Consider the following 25605-nt stretch of genomic DNA (forward strand, 5'->3'; position numbering starts at 1 on the left):
TTAACATTTAAACAAAGGCTGATGTTTAATGTTTGTTTACTGCAGGGTTTGTATTTACTTCTTTTGGCTTCAAAAATCAATAAAATATGTAATTTGGCTGTATGTTAACTGTATGTGAATGTATTCATCTTTTATGTTCAGCCCTCCATATCTGATCTTATAAGCACAACCCAATGGTGGAAGACATGACATTAAATCAAAACAATAAAAATTAAATAAAGCTAAAAATAAATGCAAGTTGTTACTTGCAAACAAGAAAGGGAATGAAGTGACAACAGTTAATGCTTTTTTGATTATGATTGGTTGTGGTTGTGTTTGGCAAAGATCACCTCATCCACAGCTATCCAAGAGCAGATGTGATCAATGAAGTGGCTTTATGGGCAGGTGGGAGCAGGAACAGTGCTCTCTGATATCTGCCCTGATGTCCTGCAGCTCTTCTGGACAAACCCCACATAGAGGGTCCATCACAGAGAGGGCCCATTGCCCACAGGCGCGCACAGAGCTCCCTTTCTTTAAGAAAAGGCAAAGGGGAATTCCTTATGTTGGATGCAGCAGTGATGAGAAGCCTTTTCATCCGGCTTTTTTTCAGTCTCCACTGGCTGAGTTAATTACAGGGCCCGGGGCTGCACTTTGAGCTCACTGCGCTCATGCAGGCTCTTGAGAAAAAGCCGCGTGTCTGATTCTCACGACACAGATAGAAACCACACACAAATACACGCAGAACGCGCGCACGCACGCACTCTCGCGCCTGTACGAGCAAGCGGAACCAGTCATCCAGCTGCTCGGCGACATTCCTGTCTGTCTGTCAACAACTTCAGCACACAGACACCAGCAGCAGCAGCGAACGACACCGTGGGCGACGTGAGCTGGTTTTAAGGCATTTCCCCCGTCAGACCAGCGGGTCCTCTGCGAGGATGTGGAACCTGCTTCGTCCTGACAGACCTCGCTCAAACTTTTGTTGCTAGACACAGCGCGGAGAGGAGGGGAGTTGGGCGCACGACCCGCCGCAGCCTGTGTGTCCGTCACCAGAGGCTATGATGGGCAGACTTTGATTTGATCCACTACGGCACAGAAACACCATGGCTGTGGACGGTAGGCAGCTTTCTGTTGTTTAAATTTCGTTAAATTCTTTGGAAGTTTTCTTTGAAATAGGATCAAACTTCAGCTGAAGCCATGAGTTCGTTAGATACACTCAATACTTGCGAGACCGGTTTGCCAGGTGTTTTGGGGGTCGCGTCTGGTTACAATACGCCTGCTGTACTGTCATCTCAGTATGAACATGGGGTAAAAACATTAGATCAACAGCTAAAAACGCCGCCAACGTCATTCAATCTACCCAACACCATCCGGAATAAGATACAGTATGACGGAACAGTATGGCAACTTTTAACTCATTGGACATTGTAGGAGCACTACGGTGTTTTGAAGAAACAGCAGGGGGAGGCAGGGTGGTCTGCTGGTGGACAGTGAGCTGGTGCTGAAACGGACAGCTCACTGGAGGATGCCAGCATCACCACTTTGATGGTTTGACGGTTGTCCTCAGTTTTTTAGAGTTACTCTTCATCCACAAATTTCCCCTTACCAGTCCTGTAAATTTCTTTAAAGAGATTTTAGTATCTGGCATCTCAACCAGGTGAAGGTTGTTGCTTTTTGTGGCACAAATCCTCCAACACTACCAACATGAGCTTTAATCTACAATTTAGATTGAACCAGTATATAAAGTGAAGCATATTGCTGGAGGCTCTTCAGAGCACATTTAGTAAGATTTTGGTTCATGAAAGTGTTTTCCTATGCAGTGCTGGCAGTATATGTCTTAGTTAATGAGGACTTTTTCCTCCCATAGACGTGCAAAACTAAAGGAGGTAAAATCTCAGTCTGACAAGTGGTTTTAATTAACCGTATTCAATCTCTGAAAGAGGCACATTTGTGTTTACAGCAGCAGCCTGGGGGAGTAATAACACTGAAAGGAGGGTTCACATGTGCACAGTCGTGAGGTTACACCTCAAAGACGCAAAAAATTGCATATATGGTTTTATTCATAATAATCCGATGCTGCTGGTTTGCCTTGATGATTGCGGGACTTGGCTTTGCTCCACTCTCAGCGGGAGATGATGAATGACAGAAAAAAAAGGCACAAAGCTAGAAAAACCAAAAGACACTCTTTCATCTCTTCAAACCCTCGTCCCCCGTGTCAGCCTCTCATTCTGTCCTCTTTTCAAATTCTCTTAGTCAATTTAAGATATTGAACGTGCACGTTACGCACACACAAACACATCTGCAGAGCTTCAAACACAGCAAGAAAATCCTTCCAATCTGGCACATGAATCAGTAATGACCCATGGCTTTCTGCCAGAATCTGTGCCAGTAACAGTGTGTTTACTGTAGTTGCACACTTTCTTTAATTACTGGGTGTTGGGAAGCCACCTGCTGTTGAGTGGGCTTGGATTTCTGCCTACAGGCCTCTTCATAATGATGAGAAAGTGGCTCGTCTAACAGCTCCAACATTCACCTACAAGGTCTGCACAAAGTAATAGTTACACCTGAACACTGACTTCCAGGAATCACCCAGGAGCTTGTCCAGGCTAAGATAACTTTGAACATTGCCTCATGCCTTCTCAGTTTAGTTAGAGCAGGTACGAGCAGATACTTCATAATGAGATCATCCCAGAATGGCAGGGTGTCTGGTTGGGTTCAACTCTAGCTTTTGTTTTCAAGTCACGCAGAGGGAAGGAGGTTTTTGCAGAGCAAATAAGTTTCATGCTGTTTTTACATCATCAGTGATTATAGTTAGGCCTGGCTGTTTAATCGTTGAACTTGATGCTTTTATCTCTCCAGCGGCATCCAGTTTCAGTTTCTGCAGGCCAGCTGTGGAGTACAGGGCTCTGCCTGAGGACTTCAAGCACCAGTTGAGTAGACGGACAGGTGGGAATCTAACCTGGCATGACGGGCGAGGACAGAAAACAGCGGGAGGCAGGACAGTGAAGCTGCTGCAGCAGCCGGGCACAGAGTCCCTGCAGGTACTGAACACCTGCATCACCTCAACATGTTCATCAGCACACCTGGTTCCTGGACTGATGTAGTATGATAACCCCCCAGGTTTTCTATGTTTTTTTCCTGGTAGAGAGCACTGTTCCTTTGTAATTAAGCATGATGGTGCTGTGCAAGAAGTAACAGCAGTGTTGCTTCAACTCAAACTGAATTAGAATCAATTTTAGCTGAGATTTCAGCATTCTGGGTCAAAACTGTAATTACCGACTGACAATGTTGGTACTGGTCATTTGATTGATCTGTGTGGCGGGCAGTAAAAGTAGACTGTAATATAACTCATATTCTAACAGCCACACTAGCAGTTAACCAGCGGTGCAGCCAGTGTTGTAAGCTGATGCTTAGTCCCATCTTTCATTTTATTACCTCCTATGATAACATACAGAGTGGTGAGGTTACAGGGCGACCATTTGCTGTGAGTTTTAATAGTCTGGTCAGATATTTACCATCAACACAACTGGACCCATGACCCAAAGAGAGACAGCTAATGCTAGCTAGACTAAATCACTAAAAGCATTTTCACATTGAGCCTTAAAAACAAGGCTTGCGCTCCATGCTTTGCGTTGGTTGGCACAATATTTACCACTACAAAACCCCTGGTGGGGCTGTATTAAATGGTGCCACTTTAACTACAATGCTAACAGTAGATGACTAGTTTCTTAGAGACTCAAGCACTGTTCTTGTAGCAAGCCTGGTTGTTGTATCTGAACTCTGATATTTGTCTGAAATGAATATCTATTTTGTGTTGTCTTGATATGTGGCCAATTCGTTATTGTGCAGTTCTGGAAATTCAGACGCACAAGTCGGCTGATTGGTCCATCTTTCAGACCAAGAAGAGTTCAGCAGCCGTTGGCTGCGTACATAGTTCAGTGCAAATCAGGTCAAAGTTCATGAATCCCCCATTTGGCTCGGTGCACCGCGGACATCTGTGCGGAGACATTGCAATGCACCACATACACAGTAGTGAGGAGGTGCATGCAAAAGAACTTTTTCTGAAATTATGTGGAAAAAAATGCTAAAATATTCACAACAGTATCGTCATTTACATTTCGATGCACGAAACCTGAGGGGAATTCAGATTTCAGTTCGGATTTAAACATCAGAATCACCAAGTACATGAATTCGGTTTGAATTAATCCTTACTTTGATTAATCCAAACTGGTTCCATTATTTGTAATAGATCATTAAAGATGCCCGACAATAGCAAGAAATTGGTAGTGTTACGTTTCCTTTTCATTATCAGTCCCACTGCATTTCTACACACAAGTCATGCAGATACAAAACAAATCTAATGCCTACTTAAGAAGTCATTAAAACAAATCCTTTCCTTGTCGTCTTATCAACATGAGTATACATGCAAACGATCCTCACTGGCGTTCACTAACTTTTCTGACAGATTTCTGTACAGAAAAATCTGATAGAAAAGATTTGTACTCTGAAAAATGCGGCCAGTCACCATCCATTGTTGCAGATGGGCACTTTGTTAGCAGAGAATGGACGCTGCTTTCTCCCCCAGCGGGTTTGTGGCCTCCAACATCCTTTTACCAGAGCTTTAAATAGCACAAGTCCGTCAACACTCCAGTATGCTGCAGCACCACTGTGTTTGTTGACTGAGAGCAGAAAGAAATGGAATTTAATTTGATGGTATGCAGCCTGTGATTGTTGTTGCAGGTTAATAAACATTATGCGACGCCTTCTTTTATAGATCTTTTTATGTGAAGCGCTGTCACATCCACTTCCAGTGGAGATTCTGTTTCTGTTTAAATTAAATCTTTTAGTTGATATTCACTTTGTTATCTGATACAGCATTGTGTGCTCGCACAGTCATTGCCGTCAACGGAGACAATCCATTTGTGCTGTAAACTGGCCTCATTTAAAGCCCTTGGTTACAAGTCAGAGAGTCCACGCCTTTGTCTTCACTCCATGAAAGGCTCTTTAAAAGGCGGTTATGAGCTGAAGCTAAAGCTGCAAACATAGAACTGGACTGGGCTGATAACAGAGTTGTATACACTGCATTGTTTGTTCGCTTCAATCTTCTTGGATGCCCATAATGTAGTGGTCGGTTTATTTTTGTCTTGAAGAACACAAACTTAATCAGTGTTTGAAGAATGTGCTGCACTGGAACATGTGTAAAGTATTTTCACTCCACAGTTCAGCGTTCTTTTCTCCTTCAATTAGTTGTATTTACTCTTTTTTTCTACATGTTTTACTCTTATCCACTCGTCCAGTCTCCTCTCTTCCACATTGTACATGAGAAAAAAAACAGTAAACACTCATTATAATCCCTCTGTCATTTTTCTATCCCCATCATTTATCCCCCAAATGCCACTGTAGACACTAAACAAGATTGAAAAAAGATTTGCAACTACTTTTTTGATTTTTCTGACATTGTAGCAGCCAAACAATTAATAACTTAATTTACAAAATAGTTGTGAGGCTAAGTAATAATGAAAATAATTATTTGCGGCCTTTGTGGAAGTGGAGAAATATATGGGATGTTGGTGACAGTATTGCACTCTGAACACAGCCTCTTTGACGTGTTGAAAACAATCTATTATTGATGAATTTAGGAAAATCTTTATATCCATATTAAACATGTCAGCAACATTACAACTACATTAAAATGACTTGGATTTGCTACTACACGGTATGAGAGGCGGCAGTCCTTTGTGTTATAATTCAGAATACATGTATCTACACAAAGACCCACTAATGGCCACAGTGCAAGATATTAGGAGTGAACCTATCACCAGTCAAGTTATAACACTAAGTGCTACAAAAGTGAGGGTGTGAAGTGATAAATACTGTGTTCACAACAAACAAAGGGAGTGCGTCACTGGGATGAAAGTAAAATGAAAGGAGATCTTGTGCTCTTCAGGTTTCGAGCAGGAAGTCTAAAGATAAAAAGCAAAAACTGTACGACCATGGTGGATTGAAGGACAGCCAGGACACAAAAAAGAAAAATACAGTTGATTCAACTTGTAAAGGAACCAACACTCTGTCACTCTGAATGGGTCTTTGTCAGATGGATCATTTGTAGGAATTATTCGTAGCAGAGGATCTGATAATAAACATGTTAGATTGTAAGCCACATAAGAATATACATACATCAATCTGGCATTTCTTTTTATCAGGGAAATGAGTTTTAGATATAAAGATATTTAATAGATTATGAACACAATTAGCATTAAATACAACTTATTATAATATATAATGCACAGAATTAAAAAAAGTAGCCTGAGAAGAGACTCTAAGCTGCATTAGAAATATACATATAAAAACCATATTTTAAGAACGAATATCTTTCTTAGCTGGAGCGTTTTCTGCATTGATTAAACGGTAACATGTCACTCTGCAGCAGATAGAGTTATCAGCAGACTCATATGTATTAGGCAGACTTCTAGCACAAATCTTCACTCTCTCTTAAATGTAAGCCAGCCCTTTTTTTTTTTTCTTCTTTTTTTGAGGCACCTCTTTCTCACATCTGAGAAATTCTGAGTTGGAGAAACGCTGAACCTGCTGAATTTTTAAAGCTGATTGACTGATCAAAGGCCCAGTTTGATTAGTCCTTCCACAATTTTACATCCTGCACATCTTTAAGATTAAAGAGCTGCATCTCCAGATCACACTGGCCTGCAGCTCCTCTGTCTGTGCGGTTGTAGGAGCTGCTGCTGCTGCTGCTGCTGCATGTTCGCTAATCTTCCTTTACTCAGTGTTTGATCTGTGTGCACATATAGTCATGATCATCTCTGCGTGCTTTAATGCGTTTGAAACCTGTTCTTTCTCATGTATCTTGTCAGTTTCTCATGTACAGCAGGCCCATATTTGTTCATATTTCTGTAACTTAGCCTGTTTGTCTGGAAGTATTTGATACTGAATTGTCACCGTACGAGCTTCATAGAAGACTTGTAACTCAGCAGCAGTGTTTGCAGAGATCGCACATAACGTACACTGAAGAAAAACCATGTGTTTATTGATCTGATCATATATAGATGAGGGATTTTTAATGCCACAGTTCCTGCCAAGGTCAGGTTAAGGCTCAGGCATAGTAGTGGTATCCGTCTTATAATCGAACTCCTGGCAAGAATGCGAATAATTACATTTCTCAAAAAGTCAAACTAGTTCTGTAATGCATATCAGTCTTCTCTGTATTTATCCGTATGTCTGTCTGGCTGCAGTACCGTTCAAGCGACAGCTATGGGATATATCACACCAGCCCGACACAGCCCAGCCTGATCCGCCCCGTCGTGCTCTGGTCACAACAAGATGTTTGTAAATGGCTGAAGAAACACTGTCCACACAACTACCTGACCTACGTGGAGGCGTTCTCCCACCACGCCATCACAGGTCCCAACGCTAAGATAACCAGAACACATGATGATTCAAGAATTGCAATTCAAAGGTGAAACAGGATTTTTGATCCCTCTGCTTTCACCTCACAGGCCGTGCACTGCTGCGTCTCAATGGGGAGAAGCTGGAGAGGATGGGATTAGTGCAAGAGACACTTCGACAGGAGCTGCTGCAACAGGTGCTGCAGCTTCAGGTGCAGGAGGAGGGACGCAACCTGCAGCTGCTCAGCAGAGGTGAGGGTGTGTGTGTTTTTAGTTTTTACCTCTCCATTTGCAAACATTGCCTAGAGAATAATCCTTCAACATTTTGTGAAATATACTTATTCACCTTCTGGCCAAGAGTTAAATGTGAAGATTGATACCAGTCTCATGTCTGTATGGTAAACATGGAGCTTCAGACTGGAAACAGGGGAAACAGCTCATCTGAAAAAAACACTACCATCATTCAAGCTCACTAATTAAGATGTTTGAACTTTCTTTGTTTAACTTTGTTTTATGGGTGGTTATTTCTGGGACTATTTCTTGGCTGGGACCAGGAACTTCCTGGGGTCTCTGCTGGTTGCCTAGTAACTGCTCAGAGTCAAAAATTCTCCTGACATATAACCCCCTGTAAAACTGCAAAAATCCAAATTAAAAATTGAAAGATCATACCAGCCTTGGAACAGAGCCTTTCTCAACATGTCATGGTTTGTGTCATATGTTTAGATAACATACAATATATTGTTGTTTATTCATTATTTATGTTTTCTAACGGTCTTTAGAATAGAATAGAATAGAATAGAATAGAATAGAATAGAACAGAATATGGAAAATAACCCTCAGGAGCTTAATTTATTCAGAAAGACAGAAGAAAGAAATCCTGAATGACAGTTACAGAAGTTGGTTGAACAGAAGCTAGTCTGGATGAAACATTACGACTTCAGCTCTTGACAACATGTTGATTAGTGAACTTTAGGGTAGCTGGTAGACGCATATTTTTTATTTTTGCACAAAGCTAGGCTAGCTGCTTCCAGACAGACACAAGAGTGCTTATTGATCCTCTTATCTGACTGTCTGCCAGAAAACCAATAAGCATATTTCCCCAAAATGCTGAACTTTTGTATTCATCTTTCTCTCTTTTGCAGGTTCCTTTGGAAAGGTGTCATAGCCAGATTGCTGAAAGAAGCCTGTGGACGCTGTGGAATCATGGAATATATGATAAAAAAAAACCTCAAATATGTGAATCAGATCTGTGGAAAAAAAAAAAGAATTCCAATGAAGAGTGATATCATGAATTGTGATATTAAACAAAAGTTGGCAGCTTTTCATTCCCCATCTGCACGATGAACAGACACAATCTTCATGGACTGACTATGAACTGTGATGAAAAAGCACCATGACAATCTGTTTTGTCATTTTCTTGCTCTGTTGTGTGATCGATTACAATAACTATTCCTCTGTTACTGCCTCTGCCTTGTTCTCTCTGTCTCTCTCTCTGAAACTTTTTTAAATGTCAGAAAAAAAAGAACTGAGAAATGAATAAAAACATCATTGCCTTTATTTATTTCTATATTTTTTGCAAATGTCCACCTAAAGGTCAGAAATGTGTGCATTACCCTTGAAAGAGCAGCTGTGTTGAAGCACGTGATGATAAACTACATTACCCACAATCCCACCGCACGGTTGAGACGGAATCCATCCATGGCTTTAACCAGCCGATGCCGGCTCCGAGGTCGCAAGATCCCCATGGAGACGGAGTGCGGGAAAATAATGTCGTCCCGCTCGGACAGGTACATGAAACTGAGTGTTCAATTCTCTAAACAGAAATAATTTGTGATTTTTTAAAACATTTTTTAGTCTGCAGCAGCTCGTTGGTCCTGTAATGTAGCGCTAACCACACTGACTCCCCCTCCTCCTCTATACAGAGCAAAGATATCCGACGTGTTTCGTCTCTAACGTTAATACTATTCATTTAAATCCCCTCTCTGTTAGTATGTTTTCATTAATTATACGATAAAGTGACTGGATGGTGAATGTAGATGCATAAAATGCGTTAAAACACGAAGCTTTCCAGGAGTAGGCGAGCTTGTGCGTCACAGGCTCCCTAATGAGAAACCACTAGAATATCCCTGTAATAAATCTTACAGTATTTTCAGTTTTTAGTCTGTAGTATTCATTGTTGTGTTCAGAGACCATGGGGATTTTTAGGGGATTTTGTCCGTTTTATACAGTCTATACTTTGAATTATACTTAATTATTTAATTATACTTTAAATTTGAAATAATTTAAAAATGTGTAAAAATTGGATTTCTCAACCTTTAATCTTCTCTTGATATTTCCCAGGCTGTGGTGAAATGTACATTTATACAAGTACAGTGGTGGAAGAAGTATTTAAACCAACTACTTCATACTACATTATAAAAACACTCCATTGCAAGTAAATGGGTTAAATTCAAAATGTTATAGTAAAAATACATAGTATTTGCAACAAAATATACTAAAAGTATCAAAATAAAAAATACTTTTTATGCAGCAGAATGACCAATGTTATCAATGTTAATAATCCAGGATTATTATATTATCAGATCATTATTGATGCATTAATATGAAGGCAGTGCTTTCCTGGTGCCATTTGTTGAGGTGGGGCTACATTTGACTTATTTATTTAATGTTAGCTGGTTAAATCTATCATAAAGTATCATAAGATGATCATAAGTTTTGTATGTAACATCTTAATCTGTCAGGTAACTATAGCTGTCAAATAAATGTAATGGATATTTCTCTCTGAAATGTCAAAACTGTACTTAAGTAAGGACTTGATGTCTGAGTGGGGTCTGCAAATGTCTTAAATCCAAACGTTTATAATAAAATAACAGAGTAAAGTAGAAAATCATCTCATTTGAGAAGCCTGAATTAGGGACTGTTTTCATTGACAGTTATCAAGATAGTTCCTGATTTATGTTTTTGTCCATCGTTTCAGCTCTAGATTAAACCATCAGACAGCACATCGCTTTGTCAGAATTAGAAAAACTTTTACTTGGGTAAAGTTTTGAATGCAGAACCTTTACTTATAATGGATTTTTATAATGAAGTTCAGCTACTTTTTTCTTTATCCAAGCTGAGAGTCTAAGATTAGAGGGTGCGGTACGTGGTACAGATTGTAAAGCCATTTTAGGCGAGTTTGAGACTTGAATCCTATAAAAATAAATTTGACTTTGCTTCTGTTGACTAGAAGAAAAGAATTGCGCAACAATCAATGTTAAGAACTGCAGTTTCACTCTGCTCAGACAAGTTAAGAAAAGGCAGCCTCCAGACCAGGAACAGATACAGCTTACTAAATCTGAAACGATTAGTCGATTAATTGATATGTCTATCAACAGAAAAAGAATCGTCCACTATTTAACTAAAAGATAATAGTTTAATCTTTTTTTTTCATGGAACGATGCTCGACATTATGTGATTCCAGCTTTTCTGTTTTATATCATTGTAAACGGAACAACAAGTTAAAACAAGACACCTGAAGACTTCATCTTGGCTTCTGGGAAACTTTGATGGGCAGTTTTCACAATTGTCCCAGGTGTATTCCCTGTCAGGACATGAGTATAGGCCTGTATTGTAGTGTGTATGTCTGTGTGGTGTTTTAGTGTTGTCATGACTCTGCTGGATCACATTCAGTGAACTGAGAGGAAGGATCAGCAAAAGACATCTGTCCTGTACTCGCTCACAGGAGCATCTATTAATACCAGCCAAGCGGCTCTTTGCTGTCAGTGTTACAGTGATCCTCTTAGTGTCTGTCCCACACACACACACACTCACACACACACACAATCACAGAATGAGGGGGACGGAGAGAAAGGAGGACACATGATCAGTAGCATGGCGAGATGAGAGGAGGTCAGATTTGTTTTGACTGTTAGGTACAGATGGAGTGAAAGCACAAACGGCTGTAATTTGCACACACGTTTACGACTTCGGCCGGTGTTACTACGTTGAGGGCTGTTGTTTTGGCGAGGTTGCCACGGTGACAGACGAGCTGGAGGGTAGAAGGTTGTCGTCTGAAGCAGACATGACTATGCTGGACTGTACAGGAGCCAGGATCTCTGGCTGTTGGTCCCTGAGGTCTGACCGCAGGTAAGATGTGACTGTGTGCGCTGCTGTTTTCTCTCAGTGCAGGCGGGATGCCAGTGTTCCCCTCACAAAGTTCCCATACACACCACGGATGTGTGTTTGTGTGTGTGTGTGAGCCATAAATAGTCTCTAAACAGGGTTTGTTGAGAGGTCAGAGGAAGTGCAGGATCTAGGTTAGTTTGCAGGGGTTTTGGTGTGTTTTGTTTGTGCTCAGTCTCAGAGGGTTGCCTGCAGTGTATCATTACTGAACAAGCACTTGAAACTGCATCAGCTGAATACTCAACAAACATTCATTAGTCCTCTCTTCCATTTATGCCTTGTCCCGTTTTGTGTGCATGTATGTAGTTGTGTCTCGCGTGAAACGAGCAGAGAGACTAATTCAATTTCTAATTGCTGCCAGTGGAAATGCAGGAGTCGCTCAATGTGTCCTCAGAGAGTGTGACGCAAGAGCTAAGCTGACTTTAGTGTGTTACATAGTAAACAGGGGTGTGAGAGTCTAATCTTAATTACAGTGATCTAAGTAATCTAAGGTTAGAATATCATACAGCAGCGTTAACACAGTGCAGACAGTGGTGTAAGAGGTACTCAGATTGTTTACTTTAGTAAAATTACCAATAGTTTTACTTAAAAGAAAGAATACTTCATTACAAGTAAAATAACTTCAGTGAAAATCTTACATTGCTTGGCCCCACTTGTCCCTGTGGAGGGAAAGGTCACTGCAAGTCAATAGAAAGTTTGGGAATTTTTTGCTATGGCCGTCACAGTCACCAGATCTCAACCCTATGGGAGATTTTGACACCCGACATGTTAGACATCGCTCAATATCACCGTCATCAAAACACCAAGTGAGGGAAAAGCTTTTGGAAGAATGGTGTTTCATCCCTCCAGTAGAGTTCAGAGACTTGTTCAATCAATACCAAGGCACACTGAAGCACTGAAGCCCAATCAAACTGTATTTCTTATGTTTTGGATGTAAAATCTTAATTAGTATCTGCAGCTGTCAGATACATGTAGTAGAGTAATTGGTGTAAAATGGAATTACTCAAGTAAACTACAAGTACCTCAAATTTGTACAGGAAAATACTTCAGTAAATTAATTCCACCACTACATCTGGCTTCCTTTACAAACCAGTAAAAACAGTAGAAACCATCAAGTAGTGAGTTTTTATTCCTGAGCAGCTGGGTTTGACTTCACAGCAGGTTTAGCAGCTCAACAGTCACACACAACTTTGCGTTTGTGTAACTGGACAAAAATGTTTCCCTGTTGCTCTGCAGGTTTAAGGTTGAAGTTGCATCTCAACAGATTGTTTATCTGCTTCCTGCAGTGCTGTTTGTCATGAAAAAGATCAGTCAGACTGAAATATGTTGCATCTCTTTCTTCTGAATACATTTATTTTAATGCTTAAATGTCCTTTTCATTTATACACACATATAAAATATAAGAAGAATATATGTTTTGTTGTCTTTGTATTTTTTCTTACATGATTGTGAGGCCCCTGTCATACAGATTGTATATAATATAACAGATATGACAAAAACTTTTGCTACTCTAATTTAGATGCTTGATTCTTGTTAGGTGGAATTACTCAGAATCATTTTTGTCTTGTATTGTTTTGCACTGGGGTTGAAACTATTGACTCTTTTTCATTAATTGATTATTCTATAAAATTATCTATAAATTGTTGCTATAAAACATTGCTTGTTTTGTCCAACTAAACTTTGTCCACAACCTAAAGATGTTAAGTTTACTGTCATGTAAGATGAAGAAAAACAGCAAATTCCAACAGTTGAACAGCTTGAAAAATAACTTTTATGATTAATCGATAATCTACAGTTGCGTATTATTTTTCTGTCAATCAACTGATCAATTAATCACCTAATCATTTCAGCTTTATTCTGTGCTCCACTACACTAAGCTGCTCTGTTTTCATACACTTTGGCTGCGTCGAGGAGCGCGGTGAGAGACTCCTCTGTGTGTTCAGGCTGTAACCTGTCCTGCTGTTTGCTGTTTTGCAGTGGGAGTGGGGAGGACTCGTTGGACCGGCTGCTGCCCCCCTCCGGGGCTCCTCGCAGGAAGAGCACTACCTTGCTGAGTAAAACTGAGCCTCCTCTGCTCCGCACAGGCACACGCACCATCTACACCGCTGGCCGACCTCCCTGGTATGACGAGCACGGAGCTCAGTCAAAAGAGGCCTTTGTCATCGGTACGACAGATGATGATGATGTTTTTACTTTCTTCTTTCACTACCTTCATGTAGAGTTGTGGCTCTGAGCTGCAGAGCCTGTTCTTGTGTCCCACTCTGTCTTATTATACCCATAAACACTTTACTGCGATTGCACATGCATACCGCCAGACAACATTAGACACACTCTGAAAAACAAACATAATGGGCCTTTGAAATGTGTGGCTCTGTGTGTGGATCTGCAGGGTTGTGTGGGGGCAGTGCCTCAGGGAAGACCACCGTGGCCAATAAGATCATTGAGGCTCTGGATGTGCCGTGGGTTGTGCTGTTGTCTATGGATTCTTTCTACAAGGTGAGAGTCATGCGTTTTAGTCTTCTTTTTTTTTTTTTTATTTGTCTTATTTTATTTGATTCTTACCAATTATCTATGGCCTCATTGTAGGAATATATCATCATTTTCGGGTCGAATGATTCGTTAATTTGAAAAGCAGGATTTCAATTAATGACAGAACCTCAAAGCAATCTGTCACAGGGTTGAGTTAATACGCGGCTCTGGTAACACTTTAGATTACAGCCTGCAAATTACAGTGTGAATGTTTGGTGTATATAGGATATACCTCCTACAGTGTGCACCTACAGACATGTATAAGGAGGTAACAAATATCTATTCAGGACGGATCTAGAGACGATGATATGAACAGTAACAATGCCATGAAAAAGAGACAAACTGCACATAACATTTTCACTTAGTTAAAAAAAAAAAACGTAATCATAAACTTTAATATAAGTATACAGGTGGGAAAGAGTCATGCAATTCTTTTTTCTGTATGTTGTCCAATAAGCTTCAATTAAGTTTGTTTGTGAGTTGAAATTGTATTGATATGACAATATGACATAATAGAAGATAAAAGCTTTATAAACCTTTTTAAAAATATTTAAAGACAAATGCTTAAGCTGCCCACACTCGCTTAAAAACAATGTGGCGATGTGATGTGGGTCGACAAGTTTTTGGCTGTTTTTATGTTGATTCACTCTCACTGCTCTCATAGTATCACAGCAGCCACTGTCCACTGTCCACTACCTGCTCAGCAAACAGCAGACAGACACACTCAGAGACCAGCAGGGGAACATAGTGGAGCATTTTGCAGCTAAAAAGTCAGATTTTCCTGTCAGGACTTGATGAAGACCAAAAACAGAAGCAAAAGGAAGAGTGAATATTGGACTTAGATTCACCAGGCGGCAAGAAACACAACCACGTATGAAAGATAATGTTGCCCTTAAACTGTTGGATGTGTAGATAAGCAACATGTTTGCTAACATGTTCACAATAACAACTTAAGATGTGATGATATGTCAATGTTGTGTTCACAAATTGTTTCTGCTGCCTCCAAGTGGACAAAATAATAGTTTAATGATCATTTTAAAACATAAACATGACAATTTTATATCTATAGCTGTAAAGCTGCCGCCTTCTTCCCAGCAACAATAATATACACCATATTAGTAATAATAAGAATAATAAGTACTCTGTATTTTTAAACTTTTTACAATGTAATTTCTGAAAGTACATTTTTATGAACTTATCATGAATTTATAATATATAAATAAATGATACTATGGCTAATTTAATTACAACACTGTAGCCGTATTTTCCCCTTTTATCTGTTCTTGTTCTCTGGCTGTGCTCTGTAATTATTAAATAGTTTCAACATGCAAGCAAAAAGTGAATCCACAAATGGAAATTAATGCAGAATATACAACAGAATATAATGAAATTAAACTTCTATTCTGATAATTTAACTATTTTCATGATTGAATATTAGCTTAAGTCATTTTTCAAGCAAAAATGTAAAAAGAAAAAATCAGTTTTTCCTTTCAGCTTTTCTCTGTTTTATATCATTGTAAACTGAACATCTTTGGGTTTTGGACTGTGAGGACTCAGACAAAACTGGGATGGACATGTTTCACTATTTTCTGACATTTGTCAGATTAAATGATCGATTGAACTCTAGGGTGAGCCAGGTTACCTGTTTCACCAAGCTAGGCTAATCACCTGCTGGCTGTAGCTCACGGACATGAGAGCCGTATCGATCTTCTTCATGTAACTCAGCAACAAAGCATTTTTCCAAAAATGTCGAACTCACCCTTCCAAATCTTCAAACATGTCTTATCAGTAACATCCTGTGAGTCTGAATGTTAATCTGCTGTGTTTCACAGGTTCTATCTCCAGATGAGCAGGCCCTGGCGGCAAGTAATGACTACAACTTCGATCATCCCGGGGCATTTGACTTTGAGCTGCTGGTTGCCACCCTCAGGAAGCTGAAGCAAGGCAAGAGTGTGAAGATCCCAGTGTATGATTTCACTACGCACGGACGGCAGAAAGACTGGGTGAGCTGTTGTTGTTTTATCACAAAAAAGTAGCCTGGTTTTTACAGAATGGTCCTCAGGGAAAGGTTAAAGGAGCTATTTGTAAATTTTGCTATTGCTACATAGCCAACGTTAGCATCAACAGATGTTTACTTGCCAGAAACGTTGTGAGCTCAGCATCAAACTTCATTCTTTTACTCTCCAAGAGTTGTCTCCAGAGATGGAAAGCAACACCAATGTTAACTCTTGTCTTTTCTTCTCCTGTAGTTAGCACAGTAACCAGCTACCCCCCGACCCCTCTCGCCACTTTCCGATAGTGACTCACTGTAGCCTCCAATTGGCCCTGAAGATAAAGCTCTGCTCAGAGGACGTATGATAACCTTTTTGTAAGCGACAATCACCACCACCCGCTCCAAGCAAGAAACCACATTCGGCGGCAGAGAAAACTTACAAATAGCCCGTTTAAATATGCACCATGTAAAGAAAGTAGAAGAGCGAAATGACACAGCTGCATTCAGCTTTTTCTGTAAACATGTTTTTCTCTAGTAAACATGTTTCTCAGAGTGACATTCTGCAGCTTTAATCTTATAAAAACTAAACTGACTGTTCATGAAGTTATGTTCTGCTCTTGGTTTTTCCTTTTCTCCCCTTTATGCAGAAAAATGTGTATGGTGCCAGCGTAATCATATTTGAAGGAATTATGTCTTTTGCAGACAAAGAGCTTCTTCAGGTGAGGCAATATGTTTTCTTTTTTCTTTTTTTGAAGAATTCTTGAGTGAACTAATCACCAGCAAGTATTGTTTGAGCAGCTGCTTTGTTGAAGTGAATGTCATTGAACCGTTCAGGGGTGTTTGCTCTTCCCACCTGCAGCTCCTGGATATGAAAATCTTTGTGGACACAGACTCAGACATTCGGCTGGTCCGCCGGCTCCGCAGGGACATCACAGAACGTGGACGAGACATTGAAGGCGTCATCAAGCAGTACAACAAGTTTGTGAAGCCAGCCTTTGAGCAGTACATTGAGCCGACCATGAGGCTGGCTGATATCGTTGTGCCGAGAGGTGGGAAAGCCAGACTTCCTCATTTGGCATTTTTATCACTTTTTCTCACAGAAACACACCAGCGACACCGCCAAATGTCTCTTTATTGTTTTTCTCTCCAAGGTGGTGGGAATATGGTGGCCATCGATCTTATAGTCCAGCATGTTCACAGCCAGCTGGAGGAGGTGAGAGGGCAAAACGCTGACTGTACAGCAGAGGGTGGCGCCACCATGTGTCCAAAAGCTGTAACATAGAGACAGAAAGAGAAATTCCCAACTGTTTGTACAATAACCTGCTTCAAGCTAAAATGAAACCAGAGCTTCTCAAACTTTAGCTGCTCATGTGTTACATAAACAAAGGCTGGTGATATTCTATTTTTTCATCATATTGTCATAAACCTCATCATTTCTCTGTGCAGATTAAAAACACACTCGGGAGGGGATTCGGTAGCATTTTATCGAATGTGAATCCTGTTCTGAATCCCTGTTGAACTTAAATCCCTCATTGAACCCCTATTTCCTCTCCTTATTTCACACTGTACAAACCTAAACCACACAGATTCTGCTGTGATGAAAGGCTGTAGGGCTTTCAACCCATATAATTTGTCACTTATCTCTGACATTCATTAACTCTTCCTCACTCATTTTCCCTTTTGCTGGAAAATGGCAAAAGGAAAATGGCAAAATGACTTTTGCTCCTCGCTGACGCTGTAGATGTTCAAGGAAAAACAACATATTGGAAAATAAATTTTATTCTACTTTATCTTTCATCAAATATCAATTTCTGCATGTAAGAGACACTGTGGGTCACAGATTATTGTGTAACACTGTCAACACCGTCTCACAAGGCAGAGAACTCACCCCTCTCAAGTTGTCAAAAATGCCTTTTGAAGTTCTTACTTTAACATGTTAGATGGTGGATAAATATTTAAGCAAGGCTCTTATTCCCCTTGTTGTTGTGAGTACTCACCTGCAAATACTACATTTCAGTCACTTGGATGATTTCAATGAAACGTATCTGCACTTTGGAACATTTCAGACATGGATTTCCACCTTGTTCAGTCAGTCTGTCAGTCATGTCTCACTGTTTGTATATGGCACCGGTGTTGTCATCTTTGTAGTTGCCTGTAGTGTCACAGAGAAGCCAAACTATCAAAGAGAACTTGCAATTGAAGGATTCAATAAAGGATTCATTGGCACCTGAGCTTAACAAATCCAGGCACTTTACCAAACTGAAACAAGATCCAAAATGGAACCAGCTAATGGAAACCATCCCTATGCATCAGTGAGCCACACTGTTGCACCGGCTGACATATTCCTTTATTATCACGAACACACACTGTCCAGTTTGCTTTGATCTACCGCCTGCTGGTGAAAATACTACTCCAAATCCACAGCTGAATATAGTCTCCAACAAATGCACCGTTTCCTCCTGTTTGAGTGATGATTGCTATAAATTACAGTGCCCAGTTGTTTTAGGATGTTGTTTAACCTTTTTTTTTTTAATGAAACTATATATTTGTTCTCCATTTTTAAATCTTTATCTAAATTTATCTCCAGCAGCGTGAACAGCCAGGTTGGGGAAATCTGAAAGCATTAACAGACTTATGTTTATAGGATTTGCTAACAATAACAACAATATAGAATATCATCAAAATCCTTTTTCCTTCTGACTATCTCTATTTTTTTTTTTACCCCATTTCATTGTCTTTCTCTTACCCTCTCTTTATGCAGCGTGAGCTCAGTGTCAGGTATGCTGATACATGTTTTGACTTTGCCTTCTGTGGCTTTGGATCACTAATTGTTACTGTACGCTCCTTCTCGCTCTCTCTGGTCTGTCTTTCTGCGTTTAGTGACTTGGTCTTAATGGTAACTCTCTGCCATCTTAAATCTAAAGTCAGACTGCTCCATTTCTCCAACGGCATAGCAGAGTAAAAGAGTATAAAACCTCTTGATCTGAACCACCTCTTCTTGGTCTCAGGGCTCTCCTGGCCTCCGCTCAGCAGACTCAGCCGCCGCTGCCCCAGACGCTCAGTGTGTTGGAGAGTACGCCGCAGGTCAGAGGCCTGCACACCATCATCAGGTACACTGGCCTGTGCTCGTGGACAGCTTTGTGTCCTTGTAACTGTGCGTACAAAATGAATTTTAAAACATTTCATTTTTGCTCTACCGCAGGAACAAAGACACCAGTCGAGACGAGTTTATCTTCTACTCAAAGAGATTAATGCGGCTTCTCATAGAACATGCACTTACATTTCTACCATCTCAGGTACTTCAATCACAAAGTGAACATTCAAGCTGCGATGAACAATGTTTTTATATTAACAACTTAACTATCACCAGACTCTGCAGTTTCCCTCAGCTCGACAGAGTTTTAAAGCGTCCTTCAGGTCATTGTTTTGGTTTTCGGGACCGTAACTTTACTGTTTTGGTTCAGCCTCACAGCTCTCATCACTATTGGTTTTGGCTGTAGCAGGCAGCCACCAAACAGCCAACAGACAAAGTATCTAGCTAGTTAAGGCAGTGTCACTTTTTAGGAGATAAAGAGGCAGATATTTCCCTCAGGAGTCAGCTGAGACCAAAAACAGAGCTAAAATTCAAATGTATGATAATGTTGCTCCGAAACTGCTGGATGTGTAAATAAGCAACTGTTTGCTGCCACATCAACTTAAAAGGTGATGATATGCGTTCACAGCTTGTTTCCACTGCCCCCAAGTGACCATAAATTCAGTTATTGCAGGTTTGAAGGACTGTAGCATTTTTTTAGACCATTAAATGCAAATCATCTTTATATTATTTATTTACATGCCAACCATATGTTTGTGGAATTAACAACCTTTCGGGCAGCCATCAGTTTTAGTTTCTTCCAGTATAGTTTCAAAATCAGCTTCAGAGACATGAGCCTCGCGCTATTTTCAAAGTGTAATTATTCGTAGATTCAACCGTCAGTGGGAAACTACAGATGGGTAACATGAATAACCTGAATAAATGAGTGGAGGAACTGAACCAATGCAGATGCTTCTCCACAGGTGTACTGCATGATACAATAAAACAATTTGTGGCATTTAAATGCTGAGCAGACCCAGCTGATTCTGATTATGTATCAAGACGCCAAGAGGAAGAGAGCTAAGTGACTCTGAAAGGGGGTTTATTCTTGAGACATGGATGGCCGGAGCGTCAGTCACAATGACCGCTCCACTGACTGGTGTTTCAATAACAGTGAATGAGGTGACATCTGCATTAAGATCTATGGCGACAGTAAATATGGTCAGACATTGAGGTCGACAGCGCACATTTGATGAAGAGCAACTCTTCCTCAGGTGCCTGAGAGTGTCAATACAGGACGTGATCAGACTGTGTTTGCAACAACAGTCTGTTGACAGTTACACCGAGAGGGATATTATAGCTGGGTTGCTGTCTATAAACCCCTCATTACAAAGATGAACACACATTTGAGACTTCATTTGTGCAAAAACCAGAGGCACTGGTCTACAGAGATATGGTCAGATGAGTCATCCTTCCCCATATTCTCCACAAGTGGGCGTGTGCATGTGTGGTGACACCAAGAGAGCGGCGCAGGCCTGAATGCTTGGCCTCTACGGTGGGGGGCTTCTGAGGCTTGGTTATGCTGTGGGGGGGGTGTTTTTCTGGCAGGTTTTGGGTTCACCTGTGCCAATAGAGGGAAGAGTCACAGCAAATCAATGTGAAGTTGTTCTGAGTGATCACCTTCATCCTATGATGAAACAATTCTAACCTGATGGGAGAGGATGAAAATGTCCCTACCCATACCTAAAATAAATAGTGACTGAACGCTCACAGTGAGGGAGAGCCTGTGCTGTCTCAAGCAATGTTCAAGTCTCTGCAAGTTGACTTTTATAGCAAGCTGACATCAACCGAAACCACTGGCTGCCTGGAAAGTATCATATAAAGAATTCTTAGTAATGAATGTGCTAAAGCAAACAAGCTGCCATTTTTGTGGTGAATTTTGTTGCAATAATACAGCAGCTGTGTTGTGTATATACTACAGAAAAGTCTCCCACATTCACAAGAGAAAGTTCAGTATATCCAAACAAAAACATGCACAGATAACACAGATATATTTACTCTTTTGTGTGTCAGCATCTGTGGGTGAAGTGTAAATGTGTAATAAAATAACGCCTCCTCTGTATCCTCTAACAGCCGTGTGTCGTTCAGACTCCACAGGGACATGAATACGAGGGCCGTAGTGACAACGGGAGAGGGGTGAGTGATGTTCTTGTTTTACAAGGTCTTGTTAACTTCCAGTCGAGTGTGTCCTCAGTGTTTCTGTCATCACGCTTGCTCCGCTGCCTCGTCTCCACAGATCACCGGTGTGTCCATCCTGCGGGCAGGAGAGACCATGGAGCCCGCCCTTAGAGCCGTGTGCAAGGACGTTCGCATCGGCAAGATCCTCATCCAGACCAACCTCGACTCAGGCGAACCAGAGGTAGATAAAATGGGTCACTTAGTACCAAATATCCTTAACATAACTGTCCTCCAGATGCTCATTTATTGACACTTTTCACAACATTGGATCGTGTCTCAAAATCACATTGAATTAAATCACCTCAGACAAAAGATGAAAATATTTTTGATTGTTTTCTTGTTTTTTTTTTTTTTAATTCTTCCACATGATGTGTGTCTCCGTGGTAACTACCCTTCCTGCCTTTGTAACCATGGTAACCTGTCTCCTCCTCTCTGGCCTTGCCAGCTGCATTACCTGCGTCTGCCCAAAGACATCAGTGAAGATCATGTCATCCTAATGGACAGCACAGTCTCCACCGGCGCTGCTGCCATGATGGCAGTGCGAGTCCTATTGGTGGGTGGAGATTAACATCATTATTCTTCAGTAAGACAACAGTAGGACCCCTCTCCTCTTCGTCAGTAACATGTTTTTTTTTTTTGTCTGTCATGGTGAGGTTTGATTAGCACCTCTTCTGCAAAGAGAAATGTCAAATCATTTCTTCCCTTTGCTTTCCACTTACTGATTATCCTCCTGGTAACGAGCAGGTATTAACAGCTGTTGATGTGTGTGTGGCTGAGCAGGATCACGAAGTGCAAGAGGATAAGATCGTGTTGGTGTCGCTGTTGATGGCAGAGCTCGGGGTGCACTCTGTGGCCTACGCCTTCCCGCAGGTCAAAATCATCACCAGCGCTGTGGACAAGAGTCTGGACGATTCTTTACATGTAATTCCTGGTATCGGTAAGCCAACGACTCCACATCCTCACTCTATTTATAACTGTACTGTGAAATCAGAAGGCACGTGTCACACACTTTGTTCAAAGCAGAACTTATTTTCCTCTCAACCTTTGAAGAATTGTAATAACAGGTGATGTACTATAACTTCAGTTCTTAAGACGTTTTCAGTTCATACCGCTGTCCTCAGCAAATAAAAAAATCCACTTCACAGCAGATAAAAGATAATAAACATCTGTGTTTCAAGCTGACAGATTTCATTTCGTGTCTCAGCAGATTCTAATTTTATGCTCGTGTCACTTTTGATTTGAAGTGAACACTCCTCTGGATACTGTAACTAAACAGCACTATGTGCATAATAGATAGACCAGTCTCTAAACCTTACTTGCAAACATTAAGATGAATATTAGTGTAGAATGTTAAACCAATTAATTATTTTGTTTGTGAATCAATCACAAAAGTAAAAATTTTAGTGAACCATCACTTCCAACCTTTGCAGCTTTAACTTTTAATGTCTATTAATGTGTATTCTAGTTGTGATTTTATTGTTTCCTTCAGCGCCTAACCCTAACTCATACACAGTAGCTCTGAGTCCACTGTTGTGTGTTTTCAGGGGACTTTGGGGACCGGTATTTTGGGACAGATGGGTCCGATGGTTGGAGTGATGAGGAGGACCCGGAGCAGCCGTCATACTGACACAAACATCTGTGAAATCTTTGACAGAAAATACAAGCACTACTTGAAAACCTCTGTTATCGTGCATCCTCTTCAGGCATTGACAAGCAAAAAACACTGTTCTATTCACTTTTTGTGTTCTGTACATGAAGTTTTGTACTCTTATACAACGGATGAGTCTCGGTCAAGTTGTATGCATGAGAGATATTTTGCTCTATTTACAACTGAGAGTTCGTCATAAATATTTTCATACTCAGAGGGTCACAGAGGTGAAACAGTGCCATTACCTTGAGGTGCAATAATGCAACAACATTATTATGATTATACTAAATTATTTCACCCAGCACTGGGTTGCACCAGTTGTTCAAAAATCCAGTTCTTAGTGAGTGATAACTAGCTTCAAACACAAGGCACAAACACAAGATACAGCCAAGGCTGATGGGATTTTATTAGTTCTTAAAGATAAAAATATTGACCCTAATGATCAATTAAAATGAAAAAGAGAATCGCCAAAGTTGATAATGTTCATCTTCAGGGATTCATAGCAATCGGTGCAGTGGTTGTTGAGATGTTTCACTAAAAGACAAAAATGTCCACCTCATGGTGGCGCTAGAGGAAAAGTCAACAAACCATCAACCAACCAACTGACTAACAAACTTACATCTGTAAAGTCATGATTCTCACATGCCTTAAAAAAGTTTAAAAGGGCCAAGTCATATGTTGAACTTTAATGCCAATCATTGATTGACTTTGTTTTATTATTATGTGCACACATATATGTGTTTTAGAATTAACAGTATTCATGCAGTTTAACATGAGATTACACCAGACTGATGTTATATCTTATTTAGTCTAACATTACTTTTACTCCTCATCTAAACGGCTCATATTAGAAAGCTAACGCTGCTTTTGTGATTTGGTTCATTTAGCTGCACAACAGTAAACATTCAGTAGCAACTTATCTATGAAAAAGAAGTAGTTAATTAAGTGATTCATAGATCTCCACTTAGTCAACAGGAGAACGAGGCACAACTTAGGAAATGGGTTAGAAAAGAGTGTGGAGATTATAGAAAAAGCTTCAGAATAGCAGCAAGTGCTGTTAAATGGCCTTCTATGTTTTTCAGAGGTATTTTCTTTTTGAGGAATCAGATGAGAAGCTGTGCGACTTGAATGTAATGTCAATACACACGGGTTGTAAACTGGGGCTATTACTACACTAGGTTTGGATTTTATGAATAGCTGGTGCACTCTGCTCATGAACATGCTCTGATACAAATGAACTACTTTATTCTGCTCTAAACACTTTTTTAATGTAATGTACGTAACTCACATCTAAAGTAGAAGAGTTGTCAGAAGTTTTATAGTAAACATACAGTATATTACAAAAGGAAATTATTGTCATCAAAATCTTGCAGGTTTACACATTTACCACAGGTGAAGCAGCCCAGTGAGTATGTTGTAAATCTTAAATTCAGGGTATGAGCATTCGAGATTAAATTTAGTTTTCATTCATCACTGCCTCTTTCTACTTCCACTGGAAATATGACATCTGCCCATTATGTTGTATATCTGGACTGATCATCAAGGTGTGAGGACGTCATGGACGGTCACATGCTCACTTAAGAATATTTTCCGTGCTCCTCTGACTCTCAGGGTTCAGACACAAGCCACTTTGGATCCCTCTTTGATGCACTTCAAAACCTGAAGGGGTCAGCATAGCTCACATCTAGCTTTCTCTCTGTGTGATTTATAGCGTGTCCCTCTGAGAAATCTGTGTGTCTTTACAGTACAGAAGAATGCATACACACTCACCTGAAACACCTCCATTTGCACAAGTTGAACTGTTGATTTAATGTCATGAATGGCAGTTTTGCAGAAATGGAAGCGTCCTTGTGTGGTTCATGATTTTAACTGAATGATGTGATGCAGAATCCAGTGTGGTTACCTGCCTAGTTATAAACATGTAAGATAATGATAACAATGTAATTTCAGGGTTACAAACTGTGCAGTAAAAACCTCGAGCCTCCCAGTTTTCCCTCCCTCTTGTGTTCAAACTGTTTAGTCCAAACACGCCTCGTGATCCCCCTTTATGAGACACTGGTTGGTATTGACATGATTCTCCAGCCTGTTTGTGACCTCATGCTCAGTTATTATCTCTTCTGTCTCTCCGCTCCTGTGTCTTTTCTCTGTCATGTACCTTCAATGAATCCGACAGCCTCATTCATGTATTTATTCAGTCATTCATTCTCCACACAGTGAGATTAACACATCACATTAGCTGTGGATGTTGTATCATCCTCACACCTACAGTATCTCCTGCTCCTACACGTTTGTTTTGGGCTCTTTTTATTTTTTTTATTTTTTATGTGAGATAGCTCCTCACTGAGAGGGTGACACTGTGATCACGGATGTCATACGACACACGCTGTATTCTCCAAGACAGCAGAAGACTCGCTCGCCCATGTGACTACTGCCTCAAGGTTAACCTGTTACCATGGAGACAAGCCCGCCAATGAAAATTCAGCAGACGGTTGCGATGTTGACTGCAAGCTTTTTGTTTTAAGGGGTGACCTATTTTTTTTTTTTTTCTCCCACCCCCCCGTCCACAGCTACTCAGACGCAGACC

The 25605-nt window shown here is 40.5% G+C and overlaps 2 protein-coding genes across 5 annotated transcripts; both read left to right on the plus strand.

The window, feature by feature from the left end:
• Nucleotides 1-418: 418 nt before the first annotated feature.
• Nucleotides 419-8933, plus strand: samd10a (sterile alpha motif domain containing 10a). Of its 2 annotated transcripts, none has more exons than XM_056385262.1 (5): nucleotides 419-1092; nucleotides 2836-3017; nucleotides 7224-7392; nucleotides 7488-7634; nucleotides 8519-8933. In XM_056385262.1, exons 1-5 carry the CDS (start codon nucleotides 1080-1082, stop codon nucleotides 8539-8541), a joined length of 534 nt encoding a protein of 177 aa, XP_056241237.1. In that variant the 5' UTR covers nucleotides 419-1079; the 3' UTR covers nucleotides 8542-8933. The 2 variants fall into 2 exon arrangements, with proteins under 2 accessions (XP_056241237.1, XP_056241238.1); XM_056385263.1 differs by having other exon boundaries at nucleotides 420-1092; nucleotides 7488-7628.
• A 131-nt stretch (nucleotides 8934-9064) lies between these two features.
• Nucleotides 9065-25008, plus strand: uckl1a (uridine-cytidine kinase 1-like 1a). 3 transcript variants are annotated; one of them, XM_056386168.1, is made up of 15 exons: nucleotides 9065-9163; nucleotides 13518-13705; nucleotides 13930-14036; nucleotides 15902-16072; nucleotides 16710-16781; nucleotides 16922-17111; nucleotides 17214-17275; nucleotides 18824-18840; nucleotides 19071-19172; nucleotides 19265-19358; nucleotides 21269-21331; nucleotides 21432-21554; nucleotides 21819-21926; nucleotides 22154-22310; nucleotides 22918-25008. In XM_056386168.1, the coding sequence occupies exons 1-15, from the start codon at nucleotides 9075-9077 to the stop codon at nucleotides 22998-23000; spliced, it is 1626 nt and encodes a 541-aa protein (XP_056242143.1). In that variant the 5' UTR covers nucleotides 9065-9074; the 3' UTR covers nucleotides 23001-25008. The 3 variants fall into 3 exon arrangements, 2 of the variants coding, with proteins under 2 accessions (XP_056242143.1, XP_056242144.1); XR_008828757.1 differs by lacking the exon at nucleotides 22918-25008 and having other exon boundaries at nucleotides 21819-22021; nucleotides 22154-22268; XM_056386169.1 differs by lacking the exon at nucleotides 22918-25008 and having other exon boundaries at nucleotides 21819-21956; nucleotides 22154-22291.
• Nucleotides 25009-25605: the final 597 nt, after the last annotated feature.

The sequence above is a fragment of the Seriola aureovittata genome, chromosome 9 (assembly GCF_021018895.1).
Source record: "Seriola aureovittata isolate HTS-2021-v1 ecotype China chromosome 9, ASM2101889v1, whole genome shotgun sequence".
NCBI classification, from domain to species: domain Eukaryota; kingdom Metazoa; phylum Chordata; class Actinopteri; order Carangiformes; family Carangidae; genus Seriola; species Seriola aureovittata.